This window comes from Gigantopelta aegis, chromosome 3 (genome assembly GCF_016097555.1).
Source record: "Gigantopelta aegis isolate Gae_Host chromosome 3, Gae_host_genome, whole genome shotgun sequence".
In the NCBI taxonomy this organism is placed as follows: Eukaryota; Metazoa; Mollusca; class Gastropoda; order Neomphalida; family Peltospiridae; genus Gigantopelta; species Gigantopelta aegis.
The window spans coordinates 71,670,028-71,682,334 of record NC_054701.1 but is presented as its reverse complement, the minus strand read 5'-3'; the positions used below and the strand labels follow the sequence as shown (position 1 = coordinate 71,682,334).

At 35.5% G+C, this 12,307-nt stretch overlaps 1 protein-coding gene across 1 annotated transcript in view; it reads right to left on the bottom strand.

Moving 5' to 3' along the window:
* Window positions 1-12,307, bottom strand: part of LOC121369023 (transmembrane protein 209-like) — a 28,836-nt gene that overhangs the window by 3,410 nt on the left and 13,119 nt on the right. Inside the window, exons 6-15 of the mRNA XM_041493829.1 lie at window positions 10,644-10,881; window positions 10,083-10,160; window positions 9,543-9,718; window positions 8,646-8,708; window positions 6,806-6,902; window positions 5,968-6,093; window positions 4,559-4,650; window positions 2,506-2,620; window positions 1,605-1,702; window positions 1,208-1,281 (exon numbers count right to left, since the gene is read on the bottom strand). Of these exons, the coding sequence (XP_041349763.1) occupies window positions 1,208-1,281; window positions 1,605-1,702; window positions 2,506-2,620; window positions 4,559-4,650; window positions 5,968-6,093; window positions 6,806-6,902; window positions 8,646-8,708; window positions 9,543-9,718; window positions 10,083-10,160; window positions 10,644-10,881 (1,157 nt within the window). The remainder of the gene's footprint in view (window positions 1-1,207; window positions 1,282-1,604; window positions 1,703-2,505; window positions 2,621-4,558; window positions 4,651-5,967; window positions 6,094-6,805; window positions 6,903-8,645; window positions 8,709-9,542; window positions 9,719-10,082; window positions 10,161-10,643; window positions 10,882-12,307) is intronic.

Genomic DNA, 12,307 nt, shown 5'->3' with positions numbered 1-12,307 from the left:
CACGGTATAAACTTTTAAATTGCAATTACATGTACTTATATGCACTGATATAAATATACACTTTTTAGTGTAAATCTACCCCAGTGCAATAATACTATGATTATTTTCAAGATTTAGAGTCTGAATTCATTATATTTTTGAAACAATTTCATATACCGTATATCGTCGATTTTTTTTCACCCAAAAATTATTTTATAACTCGGGGGGTCGACTTATAAGAGGGTAAAAAAATTTCACCAAAAAATATTACCGTTTTGGGGATTATTTTACAAGTTTTATTGTTGAAGTATCCCTGTATTTATACTCAAATATGTATTTTTGGGCATTAGAACGGTTTCGGTTATGCAAAAAGGCGTGCGATATCACTCACATGCCAAGAGAACATTCCACTTAGTTAAAATAACAGTCGTCACTAACAGCAAAAATGTAAACAATACTAACTACCTGTTGCCTGAGTTTATTTTGAAATCTGGTCACTGGCATTAATGGTTGTTCAAACAATGTTTTGTCAGTGATTAACTTCATGAATATTACTGAGCTTTCCCTTAAAACAGATTAGACTAATCTCTACAGTTCACTAGAGCAATAGGGACATACATCATTTGGTACAAAACCAGTGTACTTTCCAGAGTTGTCCTCCTTACATGTATTAATATGGCGGCAAAACATGTGATTAACTGATACTTTCAGTTTTATCGTAGTGATCTGTTGTCAGTGTTTATAAATAAAGTTGTTGTCTGTGCACAAAACCATGCTGTACAGTGCTATACGGTGACAGTCAAACAGCTTTCACTATCTACTAAGGGAATGTTTCGTTTTGATGCTATGTAGTTTGATTGCGATGTACAAAACGTACAGTAAAAACTGAAGTTTTTAAAATAATTTTCTTTTGTTCAAATATTGTATATTATTGTTCTTATGTGCTGAAAATAAGAAATACTTCAATATTTATAAGTTCGTTTTTCATGGGTCGACTTATAAACGGGTCAATAAAAAAATACATTTTCAGGGCTTGAAATTAGGGACTCGACTTATAGCCGAGATCGACTTACAGGTGAAGATATACGGTACTATAAAGCAAAGCATTATATTTTCACTGATAAACAGTAACTACTAAACAAATGTCTTCTTTAGTACAGATGACAAAGACAGTGCTTTCTTGTTTTACTAATTTAGGACTGTAGTTTACAAATGATTAAACACTCACCCAAGCATGCCTGCTTGCTTCTCTTTGATATAGTAGAAAAACAGCAGTATGGAATGAAACATATTGTTTCTTCCCTGAAAAGGAAAAGCAAGAGCTACCTAATAACACACTTCATTGGTGCAAAATTCCTCTTTTAAACAAACCATGCACAGAACATCAATTTTATATAACATGTTTTCCCAAGAAATGCCCAGCTAACCACAAAATTTCACACTTAATTCATATAATTTCATATTCATCCATTAAGAAAAGATATCTGGAACATCTTCAGAGTTAAAGGGGTAGAGTGGAAACAATCCAAACACCCTCCTGGATCTACGCCTGCAGAGTTTTAAACTATGTTACCTAGTCACTGTTAAAATGAAACCCTGGAAACACTAATACATTCGGTTCTCACCTTAGGAAGGTTCAGGACTTCTTGGCCAATAACAACTTGGAAATGAGGTGAATTGATACTGGTCTGGTACAGAAACATGTTATCCTTCTTTTCCAAATCTAAAAACAAAAAACCTATATACTAACAAAGGAAACATCAAAGGAATATTTCGCTTAACCATACCTCGGCGTATTTTAACTATAGCAACAAAGACAACACCTCAAGGCCCATGGAGTGTATTTCAAATTAGGGTGAGGGATACTACTGTCAGTGCACTTAGAAAGTAGGGGTGGGCCACTATCAGTCCAATGGCCTGGATGAGGGAAATGCAAGGGACAAAAAAACACCCAGGGACCCAATTCACTAAACTCTCGCAACTTTGCGATATCGCAGTGCAATGCAAAAAGACTTGCAAAGAGGATGCTTTGTTGTCTATCAGAGCGTATGAGAGCTTTGTGAATTAGGCCCCACAACTGTCAGAGGGGGTTTGGGACATGCTCTTCTGAGAGCATTTTAAAATTCAGGTTTTCAAATACAACATTTCCATCATTCTGAGCACAACAACAAAGAAAAGTGTGTGTGGGGGTGGGTGGGTGGGGGCATAGTACTCACAGCTTTCCCTGTTAGATAGCACATATGCACCTGTCCTTATGTCATCTTATGCAATACAGCTGTGTCGGAGAGTATACTATTTTAACACATTTCCCACTTCCAAAATTAATATTTAGTGGTAATACAAAATATTAGGTTTCATTAATGTATGCATCAAATGGTTATAAAAATAAATATGCTAAAAGATTAAATGTAGGGTGGTAAATGGTCTAATTCAGCCTCAATTACAATCTATACCCAATAATAAAGTTCGCAAAATAAAATGTTGAGGCTCTTACTAAGAATAGCTATATATATATATATGACCTACTTGGCTTGTCTGGAGTTTTCAGGAAGTGCTGAGTTGTAAATGTTTTCCCATCTGGGTACTTCGGATGGGCGGGTAGCCGCATGTCGAGGTATGTACACATACAGTGCATCACCAGCTGTAACAGACAGTTTGATTGAAAACATATTTTACTGCACAAAAAACAAAAAGGATCGAGCACAAGTTTGCTAACTTACGAGGCCCTGTCCTTTTAACAGTTAAAATACAATGTATCTTCAAGATACATCAGTAACACATGCAATGCAGTGTGATAACAAGCTAAAATTATAACAAAAAAGGTATCCATAACATATTACAGACATGATTTGTGCACCCGAATGCTGGTCAACTCGCCCCAAACCCAACTCGCCCCCTACAAATTCGCCAGTGTTTGGACAACTCGCCCCAAACTTTACTGTCCGTAAATAATTGTGACGAAAGTAAAAATGGACGTCTACAACTTTGGTGTCATTTTATTTATTAATATTACAGTGAAACTCTGCTATTACAACCACTTATTAAATGATTTTATATTGGGGAGATCTTAATATCGGATAAATAATAATATATTACAATGAACTGTCAAGCCTATTTTAACGATGTTCGTGAGTTTGTGCCTTATTTTCCTTAAAGGAATGATCAGACAACAATATTTAATGCATATTATTGCTTAAAATGTTGGTATATTAATTTTTTAAATTGGTAATGAGTTGACAAAACAGTGTGGGGCAAGTTGACCAACCACATTGGGGGAGAGTTGGTTTTGGGGCAAGTTAACCTGCCCCCGTTCACCCTACCAAAAGAAAAAATTATTTTATTCAGACATAGCGATGTTAATGCGGACTGAGAGCGATGGCTTTCCAGTTTGGGGTTGGGGGGAGGGGCTGTAACAACACAGGACACCATTTTTGCAAAAGGCAAACTGTTTGCCAACTTGTTACGCAGTGAGTCATTGGTCTATTTGTCTATTGGAAACCATAGGCCAATCACAATACAGGATAGTCAAGAAGTTCAATTGTAATATTCGGCTATTTTTGGTATATCCTGGTGAATTTTGTTTTCTCTAGTACCATAAATTAAGTGCTCTGAATGACCTCTCGTTAAAAATTATTACAAGCGGAAAATAAAAATCGGTAACGAAATATTTAAAAAGCAGAAATCTGTTTTATAACAGAAAACATTAATGTCCAATATCAGGTTCTTGAAAATGTTTAAACATTACACCAAACCCCACCTCCCCTCTCAAAACCCCCCCAAAAAACTCCAAATAAATTAAAAAACCCACACAAAATAAAAATAAACCCAAACAAACAAACTTGATGCCACAATACAACTACAGAGTAATGACACAAAGTATAATATAAATCTGGGATTTTCTTTTTGCTTCAATTTCAAATTTTAATTTGACCCCAAAGATTTTTGGCAATGACATTGATGGGAGGAAACCTGTCATACAATATACATTCTTTAACTGATAAAGACAAATTTTGTTGCCACAAAATATAACAAGTACCGGTGAGATACATGATACACCCGTTATTTGTATCACAGTGACCTTGTAATTGTGACTCACCAACATTCCAAATTGTTCCTATAAGTGAGGTTTGATGGTCCTGTAGGCATATGGTCCAGAAAAGGATTTACTTTTATGTACAGTAGACCATGAAAAGTAGGTCACAGTGACCTAGTAATAGTATGCGACACACATCCATTCCAAATTGTTCCTACATGTGAGGTGCGATGGTCCTGTAGACATCTGTATGCAAGATATAGTCTAGACAAGGATTTACTGTTATGAGCAGTAGACCGTGAAAAGTAGGTCATAGTGACCTAGTAATAGTACAAAACACACCGCTATCCCAAGTTTTTCCTACATTTGAGGTTTGATGGTCCTCTATGCATCTGTATGCAGGATATGGTCCGGACAAGAAAACGTTAACAGATGGACGGACATACGGACGGACAACGCCATACCATAATACGATCCATCATAGACTGGCATATAAAACTAGCTTTCTGAACACAAAACACCCTCAAGACGATTAATCTGACTTACTGCAGCATCAGTGGGCAGGTGTTCCTCCCACCGCTTACCATACTGACCGCCACTATTCCAGGTAAACTCCGACATGCTTCCAGTACCCAGCTCTGGAATACACAAATTCAGCGTCTATCAGTACATTACATTACAGCACTGACATTGTGCTCACTGGAACAGCATCAGTCAAATACATTCATGTAAATAAAAGTTTCGTGGAAATACACAGATTTAATAGGAAACACTACACAATTTGGAAGTAAATTTTCATAATTGTGTCCTGAAAAAATAATTGCTTTGCAATGTATTTTACACACAACACAAGACAGTATTTTAAATCAGAATACAGAGCTTTTGCTAATAAGAGTGTAAAACAAAGACACATTTTCACTTTTATATATTATGTCAATTAAAAAGAAAGAACATTATCTTTTAATATTATATTTTCTTAACTTACAAACAAATAATTGGAATGGGAAAAACTTCGGAGCAGGATTCAGAACTTAACAGTGACACCAAAAATGAAAAATTGCTGTGGTTGCAATATGAATTGCCAAAGGTCACAAGCTTTACTGATAAAGAGTGTTTTGAAACTGGATAAAAATTCATGCTGTCTGTTAAAAGAGATAATCCATTTTGTGTTTGTTGTGCTATAGGTGAGCATTTTGCCTGCAGTAAAAACGTTTTAAAATTGCCTGGGGCGGGATGTAATTTCATGCACAGTCGGTCTGGGATCGATTCCCGTCGGTGGGCCTATTGGGCTATTTCTCGTCCCAGCCAGTGCCCCACGACTGGTATATCAAAGGCCATGGTATGTGTTATCCTGTCTGTGAGATGGTGCATATAAAGCAATCTGATTAAAATTAGCTCTACTGGGTCTGAATTATTTCGTATACCCTCAGCATAATCCCAAATGTTTTCAAATTCTTTTCAAATCACTGGCATGATTTTGCAAGTAAGGTTTTGATTTGTCGAATGAAAGGTCAACTGGACATGAGCTCCAATGGGTTGCCGTTAGATCCACATGTAATAGTGGAGCTAATTTTAATTAGATTGCATATAAAGGATCCCTTTCTACTGATGGAAAAATGTAGACGTTTTCCATTCAACGACTATATGTCAAAATTACCAAATGTTTGACATCCAAAAGCCGATGATTAATAAATCAATGTGCTCTAGTGGCGTCATTGAACAAGACAAACTTAAAAAACTAAATTACCATAGGCAACAAATTCTTATGTTTGAGCCCTGCAGAGCATACTACCGCACATACCAGGCAGACAATCTACCACTAGACTAAATTATATCCGACAGAAACAAAACTAGAATACATACTTGACTTCATTCCCTAAATCTATTACAAATGAAATTAAAAAAACCCACAAAAAACCCCAAATCAATAAAAAAAACAAATCAAGGCATCTCACCTTTAATTCGTCTCACAACGTATTCCTGATTGGCCGATAAATCCAGGTATGGCACGATGGTGTTCAAAGACGGGATGCAGGCTCCCTTTGTTAGTGCCAGTTGTTTCAGTGTAGATATGCTCACCTCTGAAAAAAGAAGAAGGTATTAACACAAAACCATAGCAAGTATCAATATGAACAGAATTAGTTGACTGTTTGCCATATAGTGTCAAGCCTGTGAAACCATACTACACATGATGCACTGTCATAAAATCTTCTTAACACTACATATTTTATGTAATGCAATATTTATATTATTCTGTCATGATATCCAGATATCGTTGCGAAAAAAGGAAGGAAGGAAATATTTTATTTAACGACGCACTCAACACATTTTATTTACGGTTATATGGTGTCAGACATATGGTTAAGGACCACACAGATATTGAGAGGAAACCCGCTGTCGCCACTTTATGGGTTACTTTTTTCGATTAAGAGCAAGGGATCTTTTTATATGCACCATCACAGACAGGATAGTATATACCATGGCCTTTGTTATACCAATTGTGGAGCACTGGCTGGAACGAGAAATAGCCCTATGGGCCCACCCACCAGAATTGATTACACATCAGTCATGCGTTGTACCAACGAGCTACGTCCCGCCCCCGAGATATTGTGGTTTATATAATTTTCTTCAATGATCTTCCTTTCTTTTTTATATTTTGTGCGGTGGGATGTATCACTGTGCTGCAACCCACACCACAAAAAGATTTATTCTGAATAATTTAATTTTTCAATTGTTTTTAAAAGAAATGAACACAAAAGAGAAGATGATTTGTCAATATATCCATTAACTTGCCTCCAACCTGCATATCTTCACAGCCAATCCTTTCAAGTTCTTTGTTGATTTCATCAATTTCTTTAGACAACCGTGATATAACTGTTAGACTAAGCCACTAAAAAAACAAAAAAAACATTATGTACCTCATAAATTAGATTTTAATTTTTTCTTTAATTTAAAAAAATAAAATAACTTCAAATCAAATAAATTGTAAATTGAATTTTTGAAGATGAAATTCTATATAAATCCCATAAAATTAATTTTCAAGGAGTTTTTTTTGGTTTTTTTGGTCATTTGCCAGCCAGGGTGATACCTAGGTCTTAATATACCACATGTAGAGTACTGATTTAACATACAAAAATCACTTGTATTTAAATAATTATTATTGAAAGAAAAATAAGAATTTCTGTAAGTAGTATAATATATTGCTGGAATAAAAATAAAAATCAGTAATTTTTATGAGATCATCAGGTCACAGCAATGTTTTAGTTAAGCTGACCTTTAGGTCAGTGATCCAGGGCTAGCTCTAACACTTGCCAAATTCGTTAATTGCAAATTTTAGAAACAAATGGCAAATTTTATTTTGATTTGGCGAAAACTTTTCATGTAATAATTGTTATTTTGTTGAAAAATTACAGTGGATGTTACATATGGCAAATTGTTTTGCTCACCCAGAGCTAGCTATGGTGATGTATCTATATTGCAATAATATGGAGATATTACACACTAGTGTTTTCCCTAGCTTGTTTTAGCATGGTGCAGCACCATGCCTCAATAGTCTAGCACCATCTTGCCGTAATCAGCACCATGCTGCAGCCCTGAGATTAAGCAAGCCTTTTTCAGTAATTAATTCTAAAATTGCCTTTATAAAACACCCAAAAAGGTATTATTAATTAATAAAATATGCCTTTTATATCTTTTGCCATTCATGTATTAAAGCAAGCACATAAATTACATTAATGTTTATTTCAATTAGTTTTTGTGTATTTTTAATGAAAGAAAGAAAGAAAGAAAGAAATCTTTGAGTTAACGACGCACTCAACACATTTTATCTACGGTTATATGGCGTCAGACATATGGTTAAGGACCACACAGATTTTGAGAGGAAACCTGCTGTCGCCACTACATGGGCTACTCTTCCGATTAGCAGCAAGGGATCTTTTATTTGCGCTTCCCACAGACAGGATAGCACAAACCATGGCCTTTGTTGAACCCGTTATGGATCACTGGTCGGTGCAAGTGGTTTACACCCACCCATTGAGCCTTGCAGAGCACTCACTCAGGGTTTGGAGTCGGTATCTGGATTAAAAATCCCATGCCTCGACTGGGATCCAAACCCAGTACCTTCCAGCCTGTAGACCGATGGCCTAACCATGATGCCACCGAGGCCGGTCATCAGAGGCTATGGCGTCACTGAAAACACACATCATAGAACCCGGCAGTTTTACAATATTGTTAACACTAAGATAGCTTCGAACATATGGGCCCAGAAATAGCTGAAAATATCTGACACTGCCTAAAAATTAGAATCAGAAATCAGCAGCTTTAAAGGCATATTGTCACAGACCACTGACCTATTTAATGGTCTAACAAAGTATTACCTAAACAAAAATAATTTTGATTTGTCCCTAAATGTACTTTATTCAACCATCTTCATAACCACCATACTCCATTTATTAATATTTTGTAAAAATAATTGAATTATGGCAATGGTCCATAATTCAAAAACTAAAATTGCTGAGAGGGATGACATGGATTTCACGCCATCATGGTTCAGTTAATGTGATGCAATTATCAATTTTTAGAGAAATAAGGTCGTTAAATCTGTGACAGTGTGCCTTTAATGTTGGCTACTCACTTTTCTCAGTCTTTCTGTCCACAAGTACAAGTTGTCCTCTGTTACACCCAGTTTGTTCCAAACCTAAATATGAAAAACAATAATCAAATAAACAAAACATAACTTTATAATACCTCACTTTAGTTACAATTTATACTTGTCAAATTTACGAGTGTGAACTTGAACCATTTTTATTATCTGCACCAGCATTGTTTCAGTCTATTTCACCAGAATACACACAAAAACTTCAAAGTATATCAGTTGATATTCGGCAAATATATTTAAGTTGAGGGAGTCAGTCAATTAAGTTTGAGGTCTGCGATTACTGACATTTCAAGAAATCAGACTTTGATGTAAAAAAAAATTGAGGGGAGTGATTAATTGCATAGATTATGTGGAGCCATTTAAGTTTTTACCACACTGATACCATACCATATAAATTTACACACTAAAGGGAGATAAAAATTACTCTCCTTGAACTAGTCTCAGGGGAGTGATGGTGAGAGAGTGATAGCTCCCCTTAAATGGCGAGGTCTCAGACACAGTTTAATAAAAGATGCCTGTAATATAGTTAATTGAAAACATTTTTGGGGCACATCTAGATCAGCATCACAAATTAACGAGCATTACATACCGACATGACTCAGCTACAAATTCATATTATTTTAATTTAGATGGGAAAGATAGCAAAATTAAAAAATTTACTGATGAAAAAAAATAAAGTAACAGTAGAATTTGAGACAAAATTTAATTCACTACTAATTTAAGTAGTTTTAACTGCATAAATTACAGAGATGTAATGTGGGAATGACTACCATTAACACAGTTAACTTCCTGATAATGTAAATGTGTTTTTTGTTACAGTCAATGCTGTTAGTATTTACGTGATCCCTAATTTCTTTCCATCAGTATACCCACTTCTTCACTGCCTGTCAGCATGGACAGATCACTGTGACTGCTTTTGGTGACAAGGGACTGTGGAGAGAAGGCTGCCACTTGGTACTGATATTTCTTCAGAACATTACTGCAGTCCATCGGGCTTACCCCGTAACTCCAGAATGAAGGAGATCCACCACTCAGGTTTTCAGGAGATGCTAAAAATAATTGTAGTCAAAGTTTAAAATGTTAGTCAAAAGAAACTAAACCCCCATTGCACAGAAGCAATGTGTCAGGTTACAAATCCTTAAAACAATAAAACTATTTCAAGGTCGACTTTGTGAGAACCGGAATTCCTTGAATTTAAATGTCACACTTAATGCAAATATGTCTGATGTAAAGAACAAAAAAACCCACACAAATGAATGGAGTTAATTTAATTTAAAGAAGAAAAAAATAATAATTCAACAAATGGAGTTATCAACACATAAGTTGACATCTTCACCAAAAGTAACACCTTCCAGCTTTGTCAAAGACAGACAAAAAATAAAATGATCTAATTTTAAAAATGATAATGCATACCTTGCATACTCCTCCTTTCTTTGTCTTGTTGCTCTCGAAGGTATTGACTCAGATGGTACATATCAGTGATGTTGTCCTCTGTCGGGTAAGGGAAATTGAAAACATAAATTCATTATTTACCATACATTACCAAATGTATATTTTCATTAGTTACAAGTCTTGACAACAGATCCCATGTGAAAATGCATATTGAGGAATAAACTATACTAAAATGGTCTGATCAACATTACAAACTTGAAATTCAAATGACTAAACTCCACTTCATGAAAACAAAAAGATAAAAATAATAATCTTTTTGACAATGCTTTTTCTATTGAATTTATCACTGAAGATTAGTGTCTCCTCTGATGGCAACACATTCTAAGGTATACAGTCACAATTGTGTGTGCACTTATCATCATAAAGCTAATATGAATTTCAAGTAAATCAATATAGAGGATAATAAACAAGTTAAATAAGTACTTTCGGAACATTTTACATCATGAAAATATAAATACAATTTGTTTATATCACACATACAATACAGATATTTACTTTTAACATAACATCAGTATGTATTACCTGGAGAACTCTTTATGCTTGAGAAACCAGCGCGAGACCTCAATCCACTCTGTTCATTCATATCGAATTTCGAAGTCCCATAAGACAAGTTCGGACTCCCATAAGACAGGTTCGGACTCCCATACGATAAGTTTGGTGTCCCATATGTTAAGTTCGGTGTCCCGTATGATAGATTTGGAGTCCCATATGATAGGTTTGACATCCCATATGGTATGTTACCACCACTAATGTTAGCAGACTGAAATTTAAAAAAAAGGATGTTATTGTTAGAAGATGTCCTGTCTTAATGCTGCATTTTAATTAAGCTATTGAAATATATTTATGCTTTACATAACTTGTATCCAGATCATTAACATCTTTCATAAACATCCATAGATACAACAATAAACCAAATTTCACAGATTAGGATTTAGGTCTGTTAAAATAAACAACAAAAATAAAATAAATGCCTCCCTCCATGATAAAACAAAACATGTCGACAAAACTATGTCTGACAAAATCAAATTTTTTTGCTTTTGCATATGTTTTAAAGGGTACGATGAGGGGGTTAAAAAAAAATTCCACCCAAACCATATACCGTATAACCGGTTTGGGGTATAAAAACATTTCAAGGTTTCTTATTTTCATCGTTTGCCAAATCTAAATTGAAAGTAATTTTATTTTCAAGTTTTAGCAAGTCCAGTTGTGAGAATACTTGTTAGTGTTGATTAAAGTTTCATGTCGGCTGCCAGATGTTCGATATCACCGACATGTAAAGTTAAACAATAGAGCACTCAGCTGTAGCCTAACTGGCCACTGTGATACCCTGTATGCTATTCGCAAGACAACTAATCACAGTCTTTGATTTTGTGTAAAGCCAATTACAATTTGTGTGAGATATTTTCGAAGTCAGTCTGTGCAGTGTTTGATGTTTAATCTGAGCTTGACATGTTTCACTCACTCGTATAGTAAGCTGGCTTTGTATACCAGTGTAGCAAACAAGCAATACATACACATTTTACATTTCAAACTTGCAACATGAGTCTGTTGAGCTAGTTGAAAAAATTGGTCGAAAACAATGGGGGTTTTACCATCGCTGTCAAGAGGACCCGAACTCGAGATCCCATCTTCATATATCGATGCCGCAAACAAAGCCATATGTACACCTAAATCATGGAAATGAAAACGCGAGTACAATTTCTTTGATGACGAACAGACAGCTAAGATTGGGAAATATGCTCTTGAACATGGTGTGGCAAGATGCAGTCGTCAATTCTCAAAAGAACTGAATAAACCAGTCAGCGAATCGACAGTTCGAAGTATCAGAGACAGACATAAACGTTGTATGCTAAACGTCAGACAGAATATTTTATCTACAGAGAGAGATATTAAAGTAACAGAAACAACTTTGCCAAAAAAAAACAGGGGGCGATCACTGCTATTGGGTGAAGTTGATAAAACAATCCAGATTTATCTGAAGGCCATCCGTGAGGCTGGGGATGTTGTCAACACTTCTATAACTATAGGTGCCAAGAGAGTCATTGAAGCCAGCAACCCGGGACTGCTGACAGAAAACGGTGGTTCAATATCTTTAACGAAGAGCTGGGCAGCTTCCCTCTTACATCGGATGGGGTTTTCAAAATGCAAAGCAACAACAAGTGCAAGAACTTTACCACAGAACTTTG